Genomic DNA, 22,427 nt, shown 5'->3' with positions numbered 1-22,427 from the left:
GCAGTCGAGGGTTGTCGAGGCGGGGGGTTTGGGGGTTCCGGCCCCTTGCGCGCAGCTCTGGGACGTGGAATGCATCGACCAGAGGCGACAGTCAAGAGGCCCGCCGGGCGAGACAGACGGGACGCCAGCGGAACAGAGCAGAGGGCTCGCTCACAGCCGGGTCAAACCAAGAAAGCTCAAGCAGATGGGGAGGGGATGGCCCCAACCGGCGCCGACGATTACCGCAAGTCGGGGGTAAGCGGGAGCGTCTGCTACGTACAAGAAGAGGAGGACCGGTCAAAACTCTAAACTCTTCACCCGCGCCGCAGGCCAGCCGGAGCCCGGTTGTGGAGGAGGGCAGGCCGGCCCGTGTGCGACGCGGGGCCGCTACGTGCCCGGCCTCGCGAAAGCAGGGTGGGAAGCAGCTGCACGGCGAGCATGAGGAGAGAAAGAAGAGGGAGGAGGCGCGCGTGCGTGCGGGAGGCGGGTGGAGGGCGACTTGATATACGTCCCGGCCAGGAGAAGCGGTTGGTGGTGGGAGTGAGCTGACAGGAATCAAGTGGGGCCACCAAGGGCGGCAGCACGGGAGCGCTAAGGCAACCTTTTGGGTGTCAAGTAGCAGGTGCAAGGCCCTACGTCAGACCAGACAGGGGTCGTGGTGGGGCGTGTCGCGGAGGCTCGAAAATCAAGGCAGAGCCCTCCCCAGACGCAGATGGTACGCGCGCGATCGAGATGCGTGCAGAGCAGTTTCAGACAAATGGCCGGCCCGGCCAAGAACATCATTTCCCACACGAGACTCGTCTACGCGAGTTGGGGCGCCTCGCCAATCATCGGCCACCGTGCCGCAGTCCCGACTAGCAAGCGAGCACAATCTCCATCTCCTGTTTGTCGATGCATGTTTGTGAGATCGTCGGCTGACGATCAGGACATGACATGACATGACATGACCTGTCGGAGCCCTCCTTTAGACAGTGACCATAAGGGCTATCTATGGCAGCTTGCTTGCTGGGCTTGTGCTGGGACTTCCGGCAGTTGCGTGATTAGCTCGAGCCCTAACTAGATGCTCGTGGTGCGGAGAGGCCTAATGTTTGGGGTCAGCACAAAAAGGTTTATTTGACAGCTGGATACTGTACAAGCAAACTGCCACATGCTCAAAGATTGCCTGCACTTTTGACACAGGAGGCAATGCTCCGGAGTAGGGCAACACTGCTCGAACGCAGCCAGGGTGTTCGGACGCAAAGCCGACGGTTGTGCATGGGTGGGCCCCGTCGCGCCGACGTCATGGCACTCTGAACAAGGGGACCCTTCTCGCAGATTCGACCTTTTCTCTGTACGGGGCACGCGCGCCAGAGATCTTCCAGCCTCGTCGATGCTCTCCCATCATGATGACGGGGCCCGGGCGTCTGCAGACAGCCACTCAGCCGCAGGACGGCCGGCACTCGAGGGGCCTGGTGACTGCGGCATGACGTCAAGCCCCAACGTCCCTGCCCTTTTTTTCGTGTCACGGGCATGCCTGCTAGCGCACCCTTGGCCGCCCTTTGTTGTTAGAGGCGCTTGGCTTGCTGGGATAACAACAAAAAGAAGAGATGCTCGATACTGTATGTAGATGCATATGCTATGCGGACAGACAGCAATCCCCATCCATTACACTAGGTACTCCCTGACACGCCTCGACGAGGGTCTCGACTCCCACCGATCCGCATTTGGCGTCCCACCCGCCGATGACATGGCCTAATTTTTTGCGATGATGTAGTTGCATGGCTCTTTTCTTCCCTGTCGTGTGCCTGGGGCAGTCCCAATCTGGCGCGCCTCGAGTGTGCCTGCCGAGTAGCGTATCGTACCTAGAGCTAGGCGGCCTCCCAGCGTTTCATAGTTCCGCCTCGCCAGATTGAGCTCCTGCCTCGACATCCTCACATTGTGTATAAGAGTCCCCGATCCCCTCCATCTCGCTCCAGCCGTCGACCTCCCCATCATCTCATCATCAACCAAACATCTGCAGCTCCCAGTCTCCTCAGACTATCACTACCAACTCCCACTTATCTTAAAACCCATCAAAACATCCATCATTCACAATGGGCGCCGTCGTCTCCTGCGTAAGTATCTACCCAGCCACCACCACTTCCCGTCTTCCTCGCCCCCCCATGGTACGTAAAACGACTAACACGTAAGATCATAGATCCGTGACGCCTTCCGCGCCATCGGTCGCGCCATCATGGCCGTCGTCAGCGGCATTGGCGGCATCATCACCGCCATTGTTAACGGCATCGTCAGCTTCATCGGCGTCATCGTCGGCTTCCTCACCTGCGGTTACTGCGGCGGCAAGCGCCATGGCCGCACCGGAGGCACCCGCGGTCATCACTCCACGCGCACCAGCAGGGTATAAAAAAACACCCCGGGCCCAAACGCGTGAGGGCGAGAGATGCTCTGCCGACACACACACAACATCATCACATCACCGAGCGTTGATTCCAACGATCTCAACTTGAAGAAGCGCCGGGGAGTCTTCCCGGAAAATCCTTTCGGGGGTCCAGATGACGACTTATGCCACTGCGAGCGATGGAGAATCGATTCTTTTGGGAAGCTAAATACCCACCACCACCGCGTGTCTTTGACAACTACATTGTAGTGCGGTCCTGCTTTTTACGCTGTTTCTTTCCTTGGTTTAATGTCTTCAGACGACTTGTCACGATACCCAGTACCAGAAGCTTGCATCTGTACTACCATCAATAAAATACCCTGGTTGATTACCAACAATCTGTGCATATAGTCCCTGTGTGAGTGATGTGTATAATCTAGCCGAACACCACCGATCTTTCCTACACTCCATGACAGTCATTGCACGCGGATGTTGAACCACAGTCTTCTTCTTTGAGTAGCTGCCTGCATTATTTTCGGAGAGCACATTTTCCAGCTGTGCAGTCTGATGCATGATGTAGTTGGACCTTTGCCAAACATCGACACGTATCCATGTATCTAGTTCCCTGTCCTACACCTACATTTCTTTTACCCACTTCTGATCCCCTCCTTGGGTGTATATGTCACATTGTTGCTTCCAACGTCGAGGACACTTCGTCATCCGTAACTGCAACACACTAAACATAACCCCAACTCAGTCATCTACATCAATAAGATTCCGATCAAAGAAGCCAAAGATCTGCCTCCCGGCCTCGCGCCCCACGAGCGGCTCCAGCTCGTCGACAGTCATGTTGGCCACCTCCCTGATGCTCTCGGCCTTGAGCGTCAGGTTCTTGATGTTCTTGGGCGTCACCCCGGGCACGACCGCGAGCATGTCGTGGGGCTCGAGGTTGAACGCCTGGTCCTCGGCGCGCGAGTCCCTGTCCAGGCCCGCGCGGACGGCCTGGATCGGGTCCGGCTCCTCCTGCTGCGTCTTGAGCGCCTCGAAGATCTCGGCCGTCTCGTAGGGGCTGCTGCTCCAGATGACGCGCAGCCGGGGGAAGGCGAGGGTCAGCAGGACGAGCTTGGACTGCAGGTCCGAGGGAGCCTCGTTGGGGTTCACCGACTTGAGGTTGCCCGAGAGGTCGGCAAAGGGCTCCAGGGTGAAGGACTTGTTCTGGTCAAACTCGATGAGCAGCATGGGGGACTTGTAATGCTGGAACATGGTCTCGCACTGGGCGTACAGGCGCCCGTCCTTGAAGGAGCTGATCAGGTCGCTCACGGACTTCCTCTCGATGCAGATCTGCGGCGACAGGATGTAGTCGCCCACCGTGAGCATACAGGGCACGATGACCATGCTGCGCCCGTGCAGCAGGGACGGGAGCGAGGAGCGGAACTCGCGCACGTCGACGACCACGCGGGGCGGCTGGGCAGTCGCGGCGAGTCTGCCGCCGCCGGCGATGCGGGTGTTGACGGTGCGCAGGAAGGCTTCCTGCGGATCCTCAACGCCTTTGCCGTCAACCGTCATGACTACCGACATGCTCGCCCTCTCCTTGATCAGACGGGTAAACGAGTCCTTCTCACGGCGCACCGTGGCCAGGTAGCGCTGCTCCTCGACCGAGCCGCCGTAGAACATAAAGTAGACGCGCACGTTGCGGTCATTGTGCGACGAGCGGTAGACCTCGATCCGCCGGATGAACGCCGCGTCGGGCTCGTACATGATGATGTAGCGCGGCTTGACTTCCTCGAGGATGTGCTCGTCCTGGTCGCCCTCGTAGGCGTGGATCACCACAAGGTCCTGCATCTCGTACAGCTCGTAGAACTCATCCATATCCTCGAGCGGGTCTGCTATGATGTCGGCCTTGACGGCAGCTTCCTCCTCGGTGATCTTGATCTCATCCATCAGATCCGACACTTCGTTGGGCTTTTCAAAGTACTGGATCACAGTGCCGTTGGCGGCTCGGCTGGGGCCGGATCCCACGTTGCCGCCTCCACGTACCCTTCTCCGCTTGTTTAGGGCGGCTTTGCCCTTGTAGTTGCCCTTTGCGATCCTGGGGTCCAGCGCGCCGTCGAGTGCCTTCTGGTTGTCCGAGAAGAGTGTGGTGCTGATCTGGGCAAACTGCCGCTTCCAGTTCAGGTACTGGCGAAGTTTCTTACGCATCATGAAAGCAGCAGTAACTTTGGGCGCATCCGGATCGTCCTGCTTCTCGGCGTCTGTCGGCGGCCTGACGTGCATTGACTGCAAATACTCACGCAGCTGCCGGCATGTAGCCGTGTCGGAGCACATGATGAGGATCGTGCCGTTCGAGTCGTCTCGCAGGGGTGGCTCAAAGTAGAGATCCCGGTCTATCTCCTCGAGCACCTCGCCCAGGACAGCCCACTTTGGCTGCTCTTCGAGGACGGGTCGCAGAGAGTCGATTGTGGTATCCTCGCTGGGCTTCGCATTGCTGGCGTAGACTCTCTGCTTTGCCGTGTTGAATATAGTATGTGCTGATTCGAGGAACATCCATGGTGGTTGCGTTTGACGCGTTGACCCAGGTTGAGGCGAGTGGGCCGCATGTATCGTGTCGAGATGCTGTAGGAACGAAACCGAGTCGTAGGCCAGGACCGAGTGCAGCATGCTCCGCAGCACAGTCAGGTCACTGACAATCTGCTTCGTCTTCCAGCTCACCCGATGCCAGTTGGGATCGAGCTGCCTGCGCACCATGACGTCAAAGTTCTTGAGCAAGGCGCTGTCGAGATTCCAGTCGTCCATTTCCAGGCCCGTGTTGCCCTTTTTGAGCTCCTGTATGCTCACCTCGACACATTCCATGATTGCTTGCTGAATCTCTCGCATGGAGTCTGTCATCGGCACTTCCAGCTCGATGACCTCGGCCTTCTTCTTGCCCTCCAGTGAACCTGCGACAGTCACGTGGAAGCGAGGCCACAGCGACGCCTTACGAAGGAACAAATTGCGCATCATGGTCGCCAGTGGCGAGAAGCCAATCGTGAAAGGGTCTGGGTTATCTGAAAACGCTTTCAGGAACCCAACCTTGTTCTTCTGCCGGTATATGCGCAGAATGAAGGCTTCGAGGGACGTGGCGATGACCTTGTCTGCGTGAAGTACCAATACGCCCGTGATGCGCTCCGGGTCCAGCAGCGTGGTCAGGAGGTCCACGACCAGAATTCGCGAAGTAATGCTGTACACTCCGCCCTGAGCGTACATCCTTTCTCGGGCAGCCACGCTCGTGAAATCCGTATTGACCACCGTCAGGCCCCTGGCCTTGGGAGCCATGCTGATGGCCGCATGCTCGGCCAGCGCCTCGCCGAGCCAGGCATTCTCACGGTCTTCTGCACCAACCACGATGATGAGGTTGTTGCCGGCTGCATCGTAGCTGTGCAGTAAATTCGTGACCAGGCGCATCAGGCCGAGGCCTTTTGCGAGAACGACGAGCTCATCTTCCTTCCGGAGTTCCTGGAAGAGGTGCTGCTGGTATTCCTGGACATAGCCGAAAAGTCATTCATTAGCTGTGCCCTGCGATTCAACAGGATCATGCTGGATGGCTCACTAGCGGCAGCGATAGTTTGACAGGTTGGGGGGTGCTGTTGGCAGACATGGAAGGATACAGAGGCCGGCCGGCCGGATCTGGGCCGAGGACAACGTCGAGCGTGATCAGGATCGTACACGCATTGTCAGAGGGACACCAGACTAGGAATGCCGTCGCCCAGCGACTTCGCGACAGGAGATCGGAATAAGCTTGTGGCTCGGCTCTGGGCCTGCTTTGATTGGTGGTTGCCTTTGGCCTGCACTTAGTTGCAGACACGTAACACGGGAATAGTGCACGCTGTGGTCCCAGATCGATGTGCGGATCAGGTCCGATGCCGATGCGGCACTCCGTCAGCCAAGGTTGCGAGCAGCACAGGGACAAATGACTTCGGCCTGATCTCTAATCAGCCTGGGGGTGCCTGGAGTGTGAGGCGCTGCATGACGCGGTATATCCTTTCGATGCGAGCAGGCTGCAGCGTGTGAACCGCGAATAGGCGAGAGACGCGCGCTGACATTGGCCTGAGGCTGCCACCATGTGCTGCACCTGGCGCCACACCGCGGGCTCCTCCACACAGGTGAGGGGTTCCTGTCCGTCACCCACACCTTCATACGTCATCACTGTGGCATTCCGTGGGACCAGGCGCACACTGTCACCCGTCTGTAAACTGTAAGCTGGTAAGCCTGATTCTTTAGTTCAGTTCGTAGACATGTACTTGACATATATAGTAGGGGCGAATGCTCATCTGTAACCTCACCAGTTCACCCTTCAAACAAATAGTCACCAAATCCAGACAATCTGCAACAAATCCACACTTCAACATGCCTTCCGACAACGCCCCCAAGGTAAGGTCTACTCCAGGAACATCCATTCTTGCGGCGAAATGCCTCTCTAGATCTTTGTAGTGCGAGATTGACGATGGTCCACTTCCATAGAAGCCCGAGTCCGAGAAGGAGTTCAAGGTCCAGCCGGTCCCTGAGCACGCCGCAAAGGACGCCTTCTCTGCCCACAAGGCCCACCCCGGCCCAGCCGTCCCGGAGAACATGCCAGGTTTCGAGGGCACAAAGGAGGAGCGTCTGGCCAAGGCCAAGGAGCTAAACAAATAAGGGAAATGATATCGGATATAATGAGTTACGACAGCGTTAGGAGTCTAGAGCCATCCAGAATAAGATCTCCATACTCTCACGCATATCTGCCGTGTTCACATTTGCCACGAGCAGAACATGATTATTCAATCTAGTCCAGATCACACATAGGTGCTAGCCCTCTCAGACGCAAGGATGACTTGCTTGAAGTTCGAAGCATTCCACGCCACTTTGTGCTTGTGGACGCGCGGCCAAGGCAACATGTGTCTAGGCAGAATTAAAGTCTGCCTGGCAGAGATGCTGCAGCGTACTTCTGTGAGGCGCAAAGCCGAAGATACCATGGACAAACACTTGATCGAGCGACAGCGTGCAAGGAGTCAAAGCCGTGGCTGGTGTCTACGTGTGTCTCTTCGATGAAGACGCCCCACGATTTGGGGGTGTAGATGGTCCCCAGAGCTGATTAGCTTGCAAATTTTGAATGCTTCTGACGTGCCTCATCGCACGGCCTTCGTCACAAATAATGGTGAGATAGTCAGCGTCCCTCATGTCCGCTGACAAGGGCGGCGTGGTAGAACGCCTTTGCGATGGCATGAACCGGTCCTTTGCAAACGGGACAATCAGTTTGCCTGCGGCCTTGGAGTCCTTGGGACAGTGGGGAAAAGAGCAACCTGATGCAGGACCCACCCATTTCCAGCCTCCACCTGGGCAGCGTCAGGTCGTCCCACCCCAGGCAGCCCAGCCCAGCCCGGTCCGGCGTCACCCACCACAACGCCCACGCACCACGCAACTCAACCAGAGGCCACCAACTGGGGAGGAGTTTTGGAGGTGCCTTGAATCGCCAGTCGTTTATCCGTATCCTCCAGTGCTTTCTGCGACTTCTCGCCAACCCACACACGACCACAACTACGACGCCCTGACCGACTCACCTCAACCAAATTGACCCGCTACCCACGAGGCAGGCAGCTGTCGCCATCGCCACATCCTGCGCTGACTGCCACTTCGCTCGACACCGTTGCTGACGGCGCACGTTCCAGAGCGCCGTCTGTGTGTTCGTGACGTGGGAAAACACCGCGAGTACCTCGTACACGCAGACCCCCGATTCCAAGATTGAGCCTACGTATAGGCACCGGGACGCTCACTGTCTCGTCAACGAACGCCTCACCCCCCCTGAGCCGCTCATGCTCGAAAGCGCCGAGGATCTGCGATTGTCTACCTCGCACAATCTCCGAGTGCCCGATAACCGAAAACTCGTGCGCGCATCATGCCGTCAATCCTCAGCGAGGAGGACAAGGAGACTGTAAAGCGAGTCGTCCCGAAGCAGACGAACAAGATTCAAGCCGTAGCCGTTGCGAAGTTATACGTCGCGTACCCTGACCGCACAAAATGGACCTACACCGGTCTACAAGGCGCCATAGTGCTTTCCAACGATCTGGTTGGTAACACTTACTGGCTCAAGCTGGTCGACGTGTCAGTGAGTTTCTCTCTCAAAAACCACCCGAAAGACTATCTTGGCGCGGGGTTGCGACGCTGACAGGATATTCGTAGCCGGCGGGTCGAGGTGTGATTTGGGATCAGGAGATCTATGACACCTGGAATTACAACCAAGATCGAACCTTTTTCCACTCGTTCGAGACTGAAGACTGCCTCGCTGGTTTATCTTTTGTAGACGAGAAAGAGGCCAAACAGTTCAAGAAGAAAATGGATGAACGAGAAAAGAACGCTTCGAAGGCAACCAGGAATACGCCCTTTGGCGGGGCAAGCCAAGGATCCGGCGGAGGCCACAAGAGCTTCCTCGGTGGTATTTTTGGTGGACATAGACATTCGTCCGCGCCTACGCCACCAGAGTCGCCTCGCACAAGTTTGCCGCCAGTCCAGTCTCATGCGCGAACACCATCTGGCACCGTCAATGGCTTTGCCAAGCAGTCGACCGAATTCGCGGAATTGGAAGCTTATGATCCCGACTGGCGAGACAACTTTGGCAACTTCTTGCGAGACCAAGGCCTCACGGACGAGTTCATCAAAGAGAACCAGGGCTTTATCGTCGAGTTCCTGGAACAACAGGGTGGCGCGCCACCAGCCGAGACTACAAGACAACCTCCGCTACCCCCTGGCCCTGCAAATGGTACCGCCGGCCGGGCACCACCGCCTCCACCGCCGCCTTCATCAGATGCGTCGTTGTCGTCGGGCACTCGCCGTGGAGCGCCTCCTCCACCTCCAGCTCCCCGAAGATCGGGCAAAGCACCAGACCCGCCAGCACCAAGAGAACCGACACCACCGCAAGAACCTCCGGCTCCGCCAGCACCACGATTCAAGGCTCCTCCACCACTTGCCGACGCTGGCAAGTTTGCACATGCCCAGCCTGCGCCACGCCCAACACCTGCTGTTCCTGGCCCTCCACCGCCTCCACGACCAGCCAAGACACCGATCGAGGACAAAGAAGACTCCCATGGCCACAAATTTGGTGTGCCACCGCCGTTCGCTGGCCAGCGGTTGAGCAGCAACCCTCCGCCGCCGCCTGCTCGTGGCCCGGCACCACCTCCGCCACCACGCGACCAGAACCGCTCTCCTCTGGTTCCAGCAGGTCCTCCTCCAACACTACCGCCAAAAGTGCCTAGTTCGAGCGCTCCGCCTCTACCACCTTCCTCGTCACGACCCGTCCCTGCCCCCCCCCGCGCAATGCCGCGCCGCCGCTCCCCCCGACAACCGGCATACCTCCTCCACCTCCGCCGCCTCCACCTCCCGCTGGCTCAGGAGGTCCTCCTCCACCACCTCCTCCGCCGCCGCCCAGTGGTGGTATTCCTCCGCCTCCACCTCCTCCCCCGCCGGGCGGCGCAGCGCTGCCTATACCTTCGGTCGATGCCGGCCGATCTGCCATGTTGGGTGATATCCAACGAGCAGGCGGTATTGGAGCGTTGAAAAAGGTGGATAGAAGCCAGATCAGAGACCGGAGTGCAGCTTCTGTGCCCGGCGGATCGGATACCGGCTCTGGGGGTGGTCCGCCAGCTGGTGGCGCTCCTGGAGGCGCCGGTGGCATGGCCGACGCACTTCAGGCCGCTTTGCAGAAGCGCAAGACCAGGGTTCGCGACAGCGGTAAGTGGTCCCCGAACACGTGGGCAATGAGTATAATTCTTCACAGTAGCTAACCTATATCACAGACGACGAGAAGAGTGACGATGATTGGTAGAGAACGGTCGGCGTCTATACGGCTCGACCAGCTGATCCTACCTTCGATTCTGCGGTTCGACATCAGGTACTCGCGCAAAACAGCCCAGCGCTTCTGCACCACCATCGTCTGAGCACCTTGCAATCATGATGCGGCGATGGTGAGTATTGCCAGTTAGCTTAGACCAACCTTGATCATTATTATCGCTTTTCTGCTTCAACTTCACACGGACAGTATGGGCGAACACAACATTTACCAGGGTACTTATTCCACTGCCAAGCAATCGATTGTGCGTGGCTATGAGCCTTGTGTACAGACTATTCACATCGCCCGGCAGCATCGTGGACAATGCCGTGTCGCGTTCAATACGGGAATTGCTGAGCAAGGCATGGGCTGACCAGCGGCTGTACCTGACATTGCGTGGGTCATTACTTAGGATCAGGCTGGGGAAGGGATATCGTTTTCATGCATTGGGAGCCAAAAGCATAGTCCCTGCGTTTTTAGTTAGTTGGCCAGGGGTTCGTGCAAGAAATACTTTACATCAATCTCATCGGTAGATCATGATCTAGCATGACGGGCTGTGATTCCATCCCGACCACTTCCCTGGGGGCCTGCGCGAAGTCGGGATCACACGGATCATCAGTCACTGAGTGCTTATCGATTGCTTGCCATGGGTCACATTCAGAGGTCAACCCCACTTAAGCACCTGTGGAGATCGAATCAGCTTTGAACACTCCCGACCAACAACCTGGTGCCTGACTTTTTCAATGTACTCTTCAAGATTGCCATTTCCAGGCACACATTCTTCATAAGAGAGCTGCAGTGCTGCTCGGGTGGGTGTGGAAAGCGCCCAAGTGCGCAAAGTAGCCTCTAGTCGCACCTTCAGCCATGTCACGAGAGCAGAAACGGGCGTTCCAGCCTAGACCACCATCATGACAACACGCCACTACGTCCTACGAGGCGTACAGCAGCTCGGGAGCCAACGGATGCGCCTGGGCATGATGGCGAGCAACCACAGAGCCAACGGAAACTTCACACAATCGCTAGTGTCCAGTTTGACACAACAAGCCGTCCGCCAGGCATCGGGCACCCGAACACAAGCGAAGCCGGTCGAGGGCCAGGTCTGGTTCAACGGGAAAACCGTATTTCTGGGCAAACACGTCAAACCCTTCGCGCGCGAACACGACATATTCTTTGGCGCAAGCATGCGCACCGTGCGCATCAAGTACCCGGACAACATGGTTCGCCTGCCGCTGCAGGTACAGGCCACGAAGGATCACGTCTTCAATGAGATACACTACAAATACTTTAGCGCCAATAAGCACCCATTCTGCAAGAGCATGCTGGACCTTTACGTTCCCAAGAAGCAAAACGAGTCGCTGTGGGCCTGGTACTTTGTGATCCCGTCGACTGCGGTGCCTACGGTGTGCGGCCATGCGAGGCGCAGGCTTCGACACGCATTCCGCACGGCACTCGGCCAACGCGGATACGACCGCTTTGGATGGCGCGCAGACCCGGCGACGACGCGGCCGCTGTACATGGACGCCCGTGGCGAGCCAATCGTCTCGAAATACCGGCGGCTCCAGGGCAGCATCAAGATAACGAACCCAGCTGCCAAGCCTGTCATCCACGCCACCTTTGAAGACTTGGTCAAGCAGATGAATTTGATCGTCGTCAACCTGGAGTCTCTCTTGGGCACAGATGAGCCACCTTGGCAGGCCCGAGGGCCGGATTCGCGACAGTCTATTCCTGATCATGACGAGGATGGAGAACTGCGGATCGGGGACGGTTTCTTCACCACTAAACATTCAGAGGAACAACCATGGTCTCAATGGGGAGACGACCCTGACGGTGACGACGGGTGGTTGGCCAGCAAGGCTCGGAGACCACGCAGAGGATCAAGCAACAATTCGCAATCTCGCAAAGCCAGACCACGACGAGGCTTTAGCTTGCTGGAAGGACACGAAGACCGGTGAAGTGGCAGTAGCTTTTTATACCTCAGAGATAATGCGGTATCCACGGACCCTGCACGCGGCGCATTGCCCACCCAGTCTCAAGCAGCCCATCGCGAGTCGATTGGCGCGGGTGTGCTTTGCAGGACGACCGGTAAAACGGAGAGATGGTCATAGACGTTCGAATTGATGCGCTGAATGGGAGCAAGTCCGCGCAGTCCAGCAGAGCCTTGGTGGGCCGGGCGAACTGTGTACAATGGTCTGGATCAGGCAAACGATACCATGCTTGCTTCTGATTCTTCTGCGACATAGCATATAGTAGAGTAGAGCCGAATAAAGGAGAGAAGTATCGACAATTATAATTGCTTCACCAGTATTGATACATCAAGGGAACGCATACATTCTAAGTCTGGTGGTACCTTGCCAGAGGTGTACGTGTGGAAGGACCGCAATCGCGGCAGGTGCGGTCTTAGTGTGCCACCCACAACCCTGTGCCCAGCTTTCCAAGCTTAGCTCCGACCCCTGCCCGCGCGAGCGCAGCATCATGGTGCTGATGCCCAGGCACAGCACTCAATTGCGCTGCGGGCACGCACCCAGCCAGCTCATCACCTTCCACCAGACGCCAGCTCACCACATCCTTGCCACGACCACGCCAACAGCTGCAATCGAGTCTGCTCGTCACGAGACGCCCCGTGAACCACATCGCAAGTGCCGCGATCGATCGCAACACTCAGCGACAAGATGCTCGTCTCGCTGACAGTCGGCAAGGTCGACGCCGGCGTCACGGTCCTTCTGACCCCAGACAAGCGCCTGGTACGTGGCCTCCCCCCTTTGTCGCAGACCCTCAACCTCCGCCATGACGCGCGATGCGCGATGCTACAAACTGTCCCAGCACTTGGCGGCATCATTTGCAGCTGCTTCACGGGCCGTCAGGCGCTCCAGTGCGAAAACGAGACACCATAAGATAGGACACTAACCGACGGGCGTTTTAACTAGATCGAGTTCCCCTCGATTCTCCTGCCTCCCAACATCACCTCTGGCTCAATTGTCGACATCACCGTCGCAAGAAACAGCGCCGCCGAGTCGGCAGCCGACAAGCAGTTCTCCGCCCTCCAAGACCGCATCTTTGGCGCATTCGGCGCCGCCGAGCCCGCGACGCCGGTTCTCCGCTGCCGCAATGCCACCCAGACGTCCGTTGTCCTCGAGTGGGATCCCATGGAGCTCGCCACGGCCAATCTCATCTCCCTCTCCCTCTTCCGCAATGGCCAGAAGGCCGGCAACATCCCGCGCCCGCTCCAGATGCACAGCACCAAGATCAGCGGCCTGGCCGTGGACACCGAGTACACCTTCCACCTGGTCTTGCGGACGACGGCTGGCACCTTCGCCTCGAAACAAGTCAATGTCCGGACGCACAAGATGACCGACTTGAGCGGTATCACCATCACCACGGGCATCCTCCCCGCGGCTGCACGTGAGAACCTGAACAGCGCCGTGGAGCGCATCGGCGCGAAGATTGCAGACAGCGTGCGCATCGACACCACACACTTCGTCACGACCGAGGGCCGCGGTGTGCCGTGGGAGAAGGCTGTTGAGATGAACATCCCCGTGGTCCGTCCCGAGTGGGTGGAGGCCTGCGAACGCAGCGGCAGGATCCTTGGAGTTACCAAGTTCTATCTCGACGCTGTACGGCCAGGTCCTGGTGATGTCGACGAGGTCCGGAGCCCCCCGGTGCAATCGCAGCCGGCATCGAACTCGACACCGAGCACGACGACACTCAACAAGGATAAAGATTTACCTGCTGAGCCGGAAAAGGGCAAGGCAGAAGACGATGAGGCGAGCAGTGCCACAGACCCCAGTGCGAGCAAGGTAGCAGGTAACAATGAGGATGAAGACGACGACGAAGATGACGAAGACGAGCCCGAGAAGGCCAGAGCCGCCGACGCAGAGCAGAAAGTCCGCCTCGAGGACAAAGACACGCAGAAAGTCGCGCTGAGACCCGGCGGAGAGGCGTCACAAAACGGGGGAGGTAATCCAAACCCAACAGCGCACCTGGAAGACGAGGACGAGAAGAGTGCGGCGCCGTCTCCAGGTGACGGGGCGTCCTTCCAGGACGTTGCCTTGTGAGCAGGGTGTACACTGCAGCCGTCACGTGGCTGGGAGATTGAGGTCGACTCGTCAGCGAAACTGGACAAGAGCCAAGACATGATACTGCCAACACATTTTACATTCCAACGCCCTGCCTATGTCGCTGTCAGAGTACGCAGAAAGATTTCGGCTTCGCGTCCAGATGAAAAGCATCAGACTGGAGAGCGATAGAGAATAGACTACACGATTATATCCGAGAAAAGAGAGCGTCTCTTCCAGGCAGATCATCTTTACGTGACTACCCTGTGTGAAATTACCCTGTGTGCAATACCTTGTGTGTGAATATCCTGTGTCTATCGTTTGACCACCGGCAGGTTCGCGGGCAACAATGCACCTCGATCATCGTTTAAGCACGATGCTCTTCCCAAATTATGTACACGGTTAAGGACGAACCCTGAATCATGGTGCCCGTGCTGAATGTCCCGCCGCTGCAGGTTGACCCACGTGGTCATGCACCGGCAACCTTTGCGTACTTTAGGCTCATAACGAGGAAGCCAGGCCTTGTCACTTTCATGTTCTTCCGTGCTGTACGTCAAGCATGGGACTCTATTTCTCGTCCCACTGCGGCTGGAGTTCGCACCCAAACTCCAGCCAGTGGTCCCACCGCGGAATCACGGACGCCGGTGACCTGGGAGTCAAGTCTTGTTCCTCCTTCCTGAGGTTGGATGGTGATGGGCTCCTGGAGGGCGGGGGATTAAGTTTGTCGCTGCGAAATTTTGGTCATTCCATAGTCTGCGAACTTGTTGTGTGGCTTTTCTGCGCGCGTCTATGGCAGTGTCTGTTCATAGCAGTTCGAATCTTGTTTGTTCCTTGACTTCCTTCCCGGCATGCATTCATGCCGCAAACAAAACGACCGCGGTGCAACGTCGACATGCGATAGACCAGCACAATGACTGCTTGCGTGAGTGGAAGATATCAAGGACTGAAATGGTTGTCCTCCTGTGAGGCTTTGTCGCCGGCGCGGTCTCGCCTGGTAGTGTCCTTTCCGATCTGGCAGTGATTCTTGGTGCGCTCTGTGTGTAGGTGCCGCGCTGCATGGGAGCTGTCGCCATCTCTCTCCTGCAGCCTTTGCGCGATGCCTGTCGACTGAGTTCTCCGCCGGACCCTAATCGCTTGTTTCTCCCGTCCTTCAAGGGGTTGACCTGCCCTTGGCGAGCATGCTGGTTTGTTACAAGAAAGAAATCTCCGAGATTTCGCCATGACGAGTATCCGTGCTCCGCCGCCTGCCATAGTTCGCCTCGTCCAGCAATGGTGTTCCGCCATTAGCTCCGCAGGCCAGAGGGCAGAGAGCCTTCAGGAGGGACTCCGCAACGCTGTTGCGATCAACCTACCACTTACTACGGCTTCACCTCCTCGCCCTTCCAGTCCCAGCACCGGCCGCGGTCGCTCTGCACGTCGCGCCCGCCCACGACGCCGACGAGCTTCTCGGCGGCGAACTCGGCGCTGAAGAGCTTCTCCTCCTTGACGTTGCCCCAGAACTCGCGGCTGAACTCGGTCTTGACGGTGCCCGGGTGGTATGCCATGGCCATGGCCTTGTCTCCGCTGCGCACGCGGAGGTGGTTGTCGAATGTCCGGGCGAGGCTGATGACGCCGGCCTTGGACGCGCGGTACGAGTACCACCCGCCGAGTCTGTTGTCCGTCGTGCTCCCGACACGGGCAGACATGAGGAGGAACGTGGCGTGGTGTGCAGAGGCGCTGCTCGCCGTGGTAGCAGCAACCTCGGACATGTCGGTGCCCTTGCGCGGGAGGAACTCGCCGAACCACTTGAGCAGCATCAATGGCCCCAGAGTGTTGACCTTGAGGGTCTCGAGAGCACCGGCATAGTCGACCTGCTTGGGGCTCTTCTCGGGGTGGAGGATGCCGGGCATCGCGAGGCCCAGGTGCAGGTGGTGTGTCTTTGGGGGGAAGAGCTCTGCGGCTCGCTCTGAGGCGGCCTGGATGCTGGCCTCGTCGGTCACGTCGAGCGGGAGGACGTGCAGGCGCGCGGCGTCGTCAATGCCGTCTCGGCCGAGCGAGTCTATGAGCGACGACTTTGCCGCGCTGGGGTCTGGGTTGCGTGTAGTTGCGAGGATGGGCAAGGTCGTCGTGCGCAGCAGGTGGCGCGTGACGGCGAGGCCAATGCCACGGCTGGAGGGCTGACGAGGATCCACGGCTTGGACATGGTGCAGCCTAGCTCGGAGTGTGTGTCGCGAGGAGGAGGCGAGGGTACCTAAGGTATGTACCTGAGGTAGGTATGCCGTCGTGAGGATCACGTGTGGGCTCGCTGATGGGGGAGGAGGAGATGTTGGTGGTGGTGGTGGTGGCAGGCTGGGGATCGATCTGGGACAGGCACGGCCGGGCACACGTGATTGGCTGAGAGCGCTCCTGCCTGCCCGAAAGAGGCAGTCCCCCATGTACCACGGACTCGCACAGGTCTGGTGATGATCGCGGGTGCCCTGGACAGGTTGGGAGGGCAGTCTGCGACGCCTTCAGCCCGTCTCGACTCGGTGGTTGCATTGGACATCTCGACTGGCTCGCCGGTGCGCTGGATGCCACGGGTTCTTGATGGACTCGCACGCACTGCCCAGCATTCGAGGTCATGACGCAATGGACCATCGCGGCCTGTGGCTTGCAAGGGCCGGGCCCCCCCACACACCTTGGAAACTCGCCGACTGAAACAGTCAACCGGAGCATTAGTAGACAACCACCATTGTTCAAACCATTGTTCAGACGAGGCTGGGCTGGGCGAGAAAGCCGCCAAGTACAAAGGAAATGTATGGCCAGGGCCAGGGCCAGGGCCTCCGCCCAGCTGGGGCACAAATACCTAGCGTACCTACCTGTGCTCGAGTTGTTGTCTGGGCGACCCTGGCTGTGTGCAAGAGGGCATTTGAGTACTCGCATAGAAAAAGCAAGACGCTTTCTTTGTGCTGGCAAGCGGGAGCGTTCCGGCCGCCCAGCCAATGACGGCAGTGGTCGTCCTTTGCGACGCAGATCTGACCGCCGGTCCATTAAGCGCAGTCCTCCTCGATCTCGCCCGAGCCCCGAGCTGGCCAGAGCTGGGAGTAGCTAACTCTAGGTTATGCAGCATAGTCTTCTGCGCGGCCAGTGGAGCGACGAGAGCATGCACTCTTTGATGGCGCGTTACAAAGACAGTCGTTGTACACTTCACCAGCCGCCTCCAGGTCTCATAGGGGAGACAATTGGCCCCTTGTCCCTCAGAGGCCCTTACCCGGTCAGTACGGTACGGGTCGAGGAAATTGAACGCTCGGTTGAAGATGAGCCCGCTAGATAAACTCGCCGCCCAAGACGGCGTGATTGGTGCACCGTTCTGTCGGCACGGTATTTTGCTTTTGTCGATCGCCCAGCCGCCCTTCAGGGATTCCACAACCTGGGCGGGATGACCAGGCTGGACAGCGTGGTCCATACTTCAGCGCCAACCGCAGAAGCTGAGTGAAACATGCAAAGAACAATGGCTGGCCAGTGGATCACACCGCAGCTTTGGCCTGTCTCACCAGCCGCGGCGAGCCCAACCTCGCACAAGGCGGATTGCGTTCCTGGACGACGCTCCGAAAAGGGTCGGTTGCATGAAAGACAGCGAATCTGTCTGCGTTGTCAACCTCTGTCTCAGCTGGATTAATAGCTCCCATGCTGTCCGCGTTTGGAAAGAAGCTGCAGCCTTCGGCATGCAACAATCGGCCAGCCGGATTGCTCCATCTGGCATCCATATCGAGTCTCGACACTGCGTTGTTTCTGCAGCCCCAAACTCAAGTCGTGCGAGCGAGCGTCCCGATGGGCACTCTATACCTCTCAGGGCTGCGGGCGGCGCGGCATTGGCTCCTCGCCCACGGCTGGCCCTTTGCTGTGGCGACGCCGTCGTGAACCTTGAGCTTAACCCGCAGCCACGTCCCCTTTGTGAAGCCGCCGTTGGGCAACTGGCCCGCGCCACCACAAAGGGGCAAAACGGGCTAGGCTGTCATGTTCCTTCAGGGACTTTTTTTCCTTCACGACGGCAGGTTGCTGCTGCTGCTGCCGGGAACCCCAACCCACCCATCTGGACCCGGACACCAGAGCGTTGGCGCATTGGTCCGGCCACAAAGTCCCACGCTAGCTGCAGATATTCGCAGCGAGATGCAGAGCAGACGAGGGCGCGACGTGCTGCAGGCCTCGAGGCTAAGCGGAGAAGGGACGATGGCACGGCGGGCATCGGGGCGAATGTTTCTTCTGTGGGAGAGTCCGCCAAGAGGTGTGTCGAGGCTGCAACAGGCAGCGGCACCCTCCGCCCTGCTCAGCTCAGTCGTGGCTTCCCACCCCGGGGTCGATCGCTGCAGCCTACATCTGCGCTAGCAGGGCATTAGCCGCCATCCCGTCGTCACCCCAGCCGTTGCTCTCGACTCTTGCTCGCCCTCGACGCAGCCCAGCCAGCCCGCCGGCTCATTAATAGCTTGCTGCCGTTCTGTCCTGTTTCTCGTGGTTCCATTCCTCAGGGCTCTTTCTGAAAAGCCTCGAAGATCTTGCACAGCAAATGTACTTCACGGCATTCTTCTTCTCTCACGTCCTCCATCTACCATGACTGGCTTTGATCGCCATGGCACAACTTATCCAGGCTTGAAGTAGCGGCACATCATCCTGCCAAAGAGGACAGCTCCCATACTTGCCATATCTGCTACATGGAAACTGCACAGCACACGATCAACGCTTCCGGTATCTTGGTCGAGCACGAGATCAGCATCCGCGACGAGCCTTCCAATGGCCTCCTAGATTCGTCGCGACGGCCCTCGGTCGTGTCTGTCGTCAGCTCCGTCTCCGACGTCTACAAGGACGTCACCATGGTCACCACCACCGCGCTGCCGTCCCCCCGTGGGGATGGCGCTCCATTGCGTCTTGACGAGATACAGCGCCACCCCGATGTCATGGAGGATCGTCTTGGTACTCTTTTGGATCAACGCCGTGATGACGACAGTCTCCGTCATTTAATCGAGTTTTTGCGAAGGACGCCTCCTCCAGAGAACTACATGTCCATACCAGAATCGCACTCTCCAACACAATCAGGCAAAAATGCCAGATGGAAGGCCTTCTCCCCAGTGCGGAAGCGCAAGCGGCTTCATAAACGGCGACCACCCATCATCAAACTTCCAGATTCCGCCGTAGCTGCAAAGACAACGGATGGCCACCGGCACATCGCCATCTCCATACCACTAGAGCACTCCCACCTTACGCCACTTTCGTCCTCACAGTACCCCGTATTCGATTCCATCTCGGCGGAATTCCAGCGGGAGATCGATGCCAAGCTTGGACCTGCCCGTAACACAACATGGGATCACACAGGCACTCGTCTTCATACCATTGGCGAGGATCGTGAGTCCATGGCCTCGGCACCCGTGTCACCAAACCCTGCTGTGCAACAAGAACGTGGCTTCGTGGACAACGTGCTGGACAGACGACTGTCTCAGGCCTCAGACAAGTCACAAGCGCTTCTGCGAACGTCGAGAGAAGGACCCCTCCGACAAAGCGGCGAGGCACTGCAGCCTTTCGCTGACTTCGATCAGTCACACGTTGCGGCTCATTCACTAAGCTCAAGACCAACCCCCCAAGTCTCAAGGCCACCGCAAAGAGCGGGAGACGCCACCTCCGAGACGAGGCCAATTTCTCAGCCGCGTAATGAACCCAGCGCTAGCCGCAACGTTACGGCTAGACGTCATGCACGGAACAAGAGCCACGCTTCCACCGTGTCGAGCGTCCCTTCGAGCCGGAACTCGATGCAACTCTCCCTACCATCGCGGAGGTCTAGCAGGAGGGGGCAACTCAACGCTGGCATGGGCGCATCTCTCGACCTTGGAGATTCTATTGACAACGTCATCTCAAGCCGCCTCAGCACGATGACATCGAGAACGAGGAATGACCCCAACATGGATTCTGACAATCACGCGCCACATCGCAGATCTTTCGCGGAGAGTCTGCTGTCGACTGACTCTCTACCCAACGTCATGAGTGCTCAGTCTGCGAAGGCATATCAGCATGAGCAGATCCCTATCGTGGTCAGGCCACCTTCCCGGCCAGGCACGGGAGACGCGCGCCCCTCTCAAGTCAGTATCGATGGTCGGGTGCCATCTGGTGCTGAAGCAGCACCCAACAAGCCTTCTGAACACATAGACCGTGATATCGCTCGCCAGGCACCACCAGAGCCACCAACCGAGCGGCCGAAGAGCCGCAAGGATAAAGTAAGGGAACGGAAAGCCAGAGACATCGAATTGTTGAAGGCCCAGCGAGACCATGGCACGGTACCACCCGACAATCTTTCCACGCCGACTACCACACAGGTCATTCCGCCGGACTCCCCGGTGCTTGGGCACTTTGTACCCGGTGCCACAGATGCGCATGGAGCTTCACGTGTGACGCAGCCAGATGCGGATCGGAAGAGAACCCCTCAGCCTGTGACTGTGGCAGAAGAATCCGCGCCTGAGCTTCCTCCTCTATCTCCTGCGCGCCAATTGAGGAAAACCGTCAAAAGGCACCTCCCGACTTTGTCCAACACTTCGTCCGATATGTCGAAACCAGCCTCTCCTGTAAACTGGGATCGGTCGTCTTCGCAACGTCGTAAAGAACGGCAGGCAGAGCGCAAGTTGTCTTCTGCGCGCAAGGAACGACATCTTGCGGATGTGCTCGCTGAGCAGAAGGAACTCGCCGATCGTATTTCACGACAGGAGCTTGTTCTTCGGTACGAGAATCTCAAAGAACTCCGGACGTATGACATGGAAAAGCGGCTACGCCGATTGGAACGTAATGGCGAGGTGTGGCTTCGGTCCATGGTGCCATTGATGGACAATTTGAATAGGCTCTTGCAGGAGCAGTATTCAATCCAGCGGGCCATGCAGTACCCGCCATACGCGCCAGTGCCCGCGCCTCGCCGTCAGTCCCAATTCGTGACCAGCCAGCCAATGCCGCGATATTCTCAAGCTGGACATGGTCGACACCAGACAGAAGGATCGTGGCCTAACCCGGTTGAGGCGACTGAGCCTTACAGTCACTACTCGCTACGCTCGGTCCGCAGTCACGAAAGCCCTCTCGACGCGCAAAGGCCGAGATCTGCGCAACCACCACATGACATTCGGACAAGCAAGCTGCGATCGCCTACCTTGACGGCTGTTGGCACACGCCACGAAGACGTCCGCATGACCCAGTCGTGGCGGCTACACACCCCTCTGCAAGAAGAAATCCACCGAGCGGTGATTGAGCAGCGTGCTAAGGAGCGACTCGAAGACGAGATAGATGCACTGCTTCGTGCACGCGAGGATGCCTACCACCCACGTAGAGCTGCTAATAAGAGCATCGGTCGTCTCAGCCTTGGGCACCTTCGTGGCACCTCGACAAGCTCGTTTGGCACCAGCATAGCTGAACCTAGTCACACTGAGCTGGTTGAGATGGCAGACGAGACCAAGCTGGCTGCAGAGCTGCTAATCGGCAACCTCCACCAAATCGAGCCTCTGATGCAAGAGCTAGCTGAAAGCGCACGGCTCAGCCAAAGCGAAAGTGATACCTCGATGGCTCACCACGACGAGTTGGAAGACTATGACTTGACGCCGCATGCGGACCGCAATCTGTACACGGTCTACTAGCGTCGCGGATTTGGGCTATGCTCATGATTTTTCAGTAGTTCGCTCCATGCTCCGGGCTGCGACGGGACTTGTTTAGACAGGTGTCTCCATAGCCCGGTGTTTTCTGGAATAATTCCATCATGCTCCCCTTTCTCTCCTTTTCTTTTGTCGCTGTTTCTCCCTATGTGATCGTCGATATAGTCGAGTAATACAAACCTTGCAGAGCAAAGGACTTCAGAATTACCATTCGGTGCAAGCGAGTTCTATGTAGAAATGTGGAAATATGTTGCTCCGTTGAAACGAACCGGAAGGAGAGAAAAAAAAAAAGCCACATGATCCCAAACCACTGGAATAATCTGGGACGGTGTCTATCAAAGAGGTTTTTTGACATTGTGAACTCCAACCAAATATGGCTCTATAGATGCAATCACACGCCAATGTCATGCAACCACCTTGCATCTGTCCGTTCTCTCGCGTGCCGCGCATCCGCAATGAATCCTCCGCTGAGAGCACCCTTGGCGGCCCTTTGATTCTTCCCATTCCCCCATTGAACGCCTGGAAATGCAAGGCACTTTTTAATGCACTTTGACTGTATAAAAGAAAAATGAATTTAT

At 57.8% G+C, this 22,427-nt stretch overlaps 7 protein-coding genes across 7 annotated transcripts; 5 read left to right on the top strand and 2 right to left on the bottom strand.

The window, feature by feature from the left end:
- Positions 1–2,051: 2,051 nt before the first annotated feature.
- On the top strand, positions 2,052–2,362 carry B0I36DRAFT_359095 (uncharacterized protein; the record flags this gene model as incomplete). The annotated part of the gene is made up of 2 exons (XM_046158080.1): positions 2,052–2,072; positions 2,156–2,362. 2 exons carry the CDS (start codon positions 2,052–2,054, stop codon positions 2,360–2,362), a joined length of 228 nt encoding a protein of 75 aa, XP_046016507.1.
- Positions 2,363–3,088: 726 nt separating this feature from the next.
- B0I36DRAFT_235867 (MUS38-like protein) lies at positions 3,089–5,969 on the bottom strand (the record flags this gene model as incomplete). The annotated part of the gene is made up of 2 exons (XM_046149431.1): positions 3,089–5,851; positions 5,922–5,969. 2 exons carry the CDS (start codon positions 5,967–5,969, stop codon positions 3,089–3,091), a joined length of 2,811 nt encoding a protein of 936 aa, XP_046016506.1.
- Positions 5,970–6,338: 369 nt separating this feature from the next.
- On the top strand, positions 6,339–7,191 carry B0I36DRAFT_313937 (uncharacterized protein). Its single transcript, XM_046152690.1, has 2 exons — positions 6,339–6,742; positions 6,833–7,191. The coding sequence occupies exons 1-2, from the start codon at positions 6,635–6,637 to the stop codon at positions 7,001–7,003; spliced, it is 279 nt and encodes a 92-aa protein (XP_046016505.1). The 5' UTR covers positions 6,339–6,634; the 3' UTR covers positions 7,004–7,191.
- Positions 7,192–7,769: 578 nt separating this feature from the next.
- Positions 7,770–12,453, top strand: B0I36DRAFT_428035 (uncharacterized protein). Its single transcript, XM_046162440.1, has 4 exons — positions 7,770–8,453; positions 8,528–9,553; positions 9,598–10,072; positions 11,193–12,453. Exons 1-4 carry the CDS (start codon positions 8,244–8,246, stop codon positions 12,119–12,121), a joined length of 2,640 nt encoding a protein of 879 aa, XP_046016504.1. The 5' UTR covers positions 7,770–8,243; the 3' UTR covers positions 12,122–12,453.
- A 227-nt stretch (positions 12,454–12,680) lies between these two features.
- On the top strand, positions 12,681–14,463 carry B0I36DRAFT_313926 (BRCA1 C terminus domain-containing protein). The gene is made up of 2 exons (XM_046152689.1): positions 12,681–12,910; positions 13,094–14,463. The coding sequence occupies exons 1-2, from the start codon at positions 12,839–12,841 to the stop codon at positions 14,219–14,221; spliced, it is 1,200 nt and encodes a 399-aa protein (XP_046016503.1). The 5' UTR covers positions 12,681–12,838; the 3' UTR covers positions 14,222–14,463.
- Positions 14,464–15,142: 679 nt separating this feature from the next.
- On the bottom strand, positions 15,143–16,745 carry B0I36DRAFT_380592 (uncharacterized protein; the record flags this gene model as incomplete). The annotated part of the gene is made up of 2 exons (XM_046160823.1): positions 15,143–16,394; positions 16,640–16,745. 2 exons carry the CDS (start codon positions 16,743–16,745, stop codon positions 15,580–15,582), a joined length of 921 nt encoding a protein of 306 aa, XP_046016502.1. The 3' UTR covers positions 15,143–15,579.
- A 4,376-nt stretch (positions 16,746–21,121) lies between these two features.
- B0I36DRAFT_313921 (uncharacterized protein) lies at positions 21,122–22,039 on the top strand. Its single transcript, XM_046152688.1, has one exon. The coding sequence runs from the start codon at positions 21,157–21,159 to the stop codon at positions 21,832–21,834; it is 678 nt and encodes a 225-aa protein (XP_046016501.1). The 5' UTR covers positions 21,122–21,156; the 3' UTR covers positions 21,835–22,039.
- Positions 22,040–22,427: the final 388 nt, after the last annotated feature.

This window comes from Microdochium trichocladiopsis (genome assembly GCF_020744255.1).
Source record: "Microdochium trichocladiopsis strain MPI-CAGE-CH-0230 chromosome Unknown B0I36scaffold_2, whole genome shotgun sequence".
In the NCBI taxonomy this organism is placed as follows: Eukaryota; Fungi; Ascomycota; class Sordariomycetes; order Xylariales; family Microdochiaceae; genus Microdochium; species Microdochium trichocladiopsis.
This window is presented reverse-complemented; position numbering and strand designations above follow the sequence as displayed.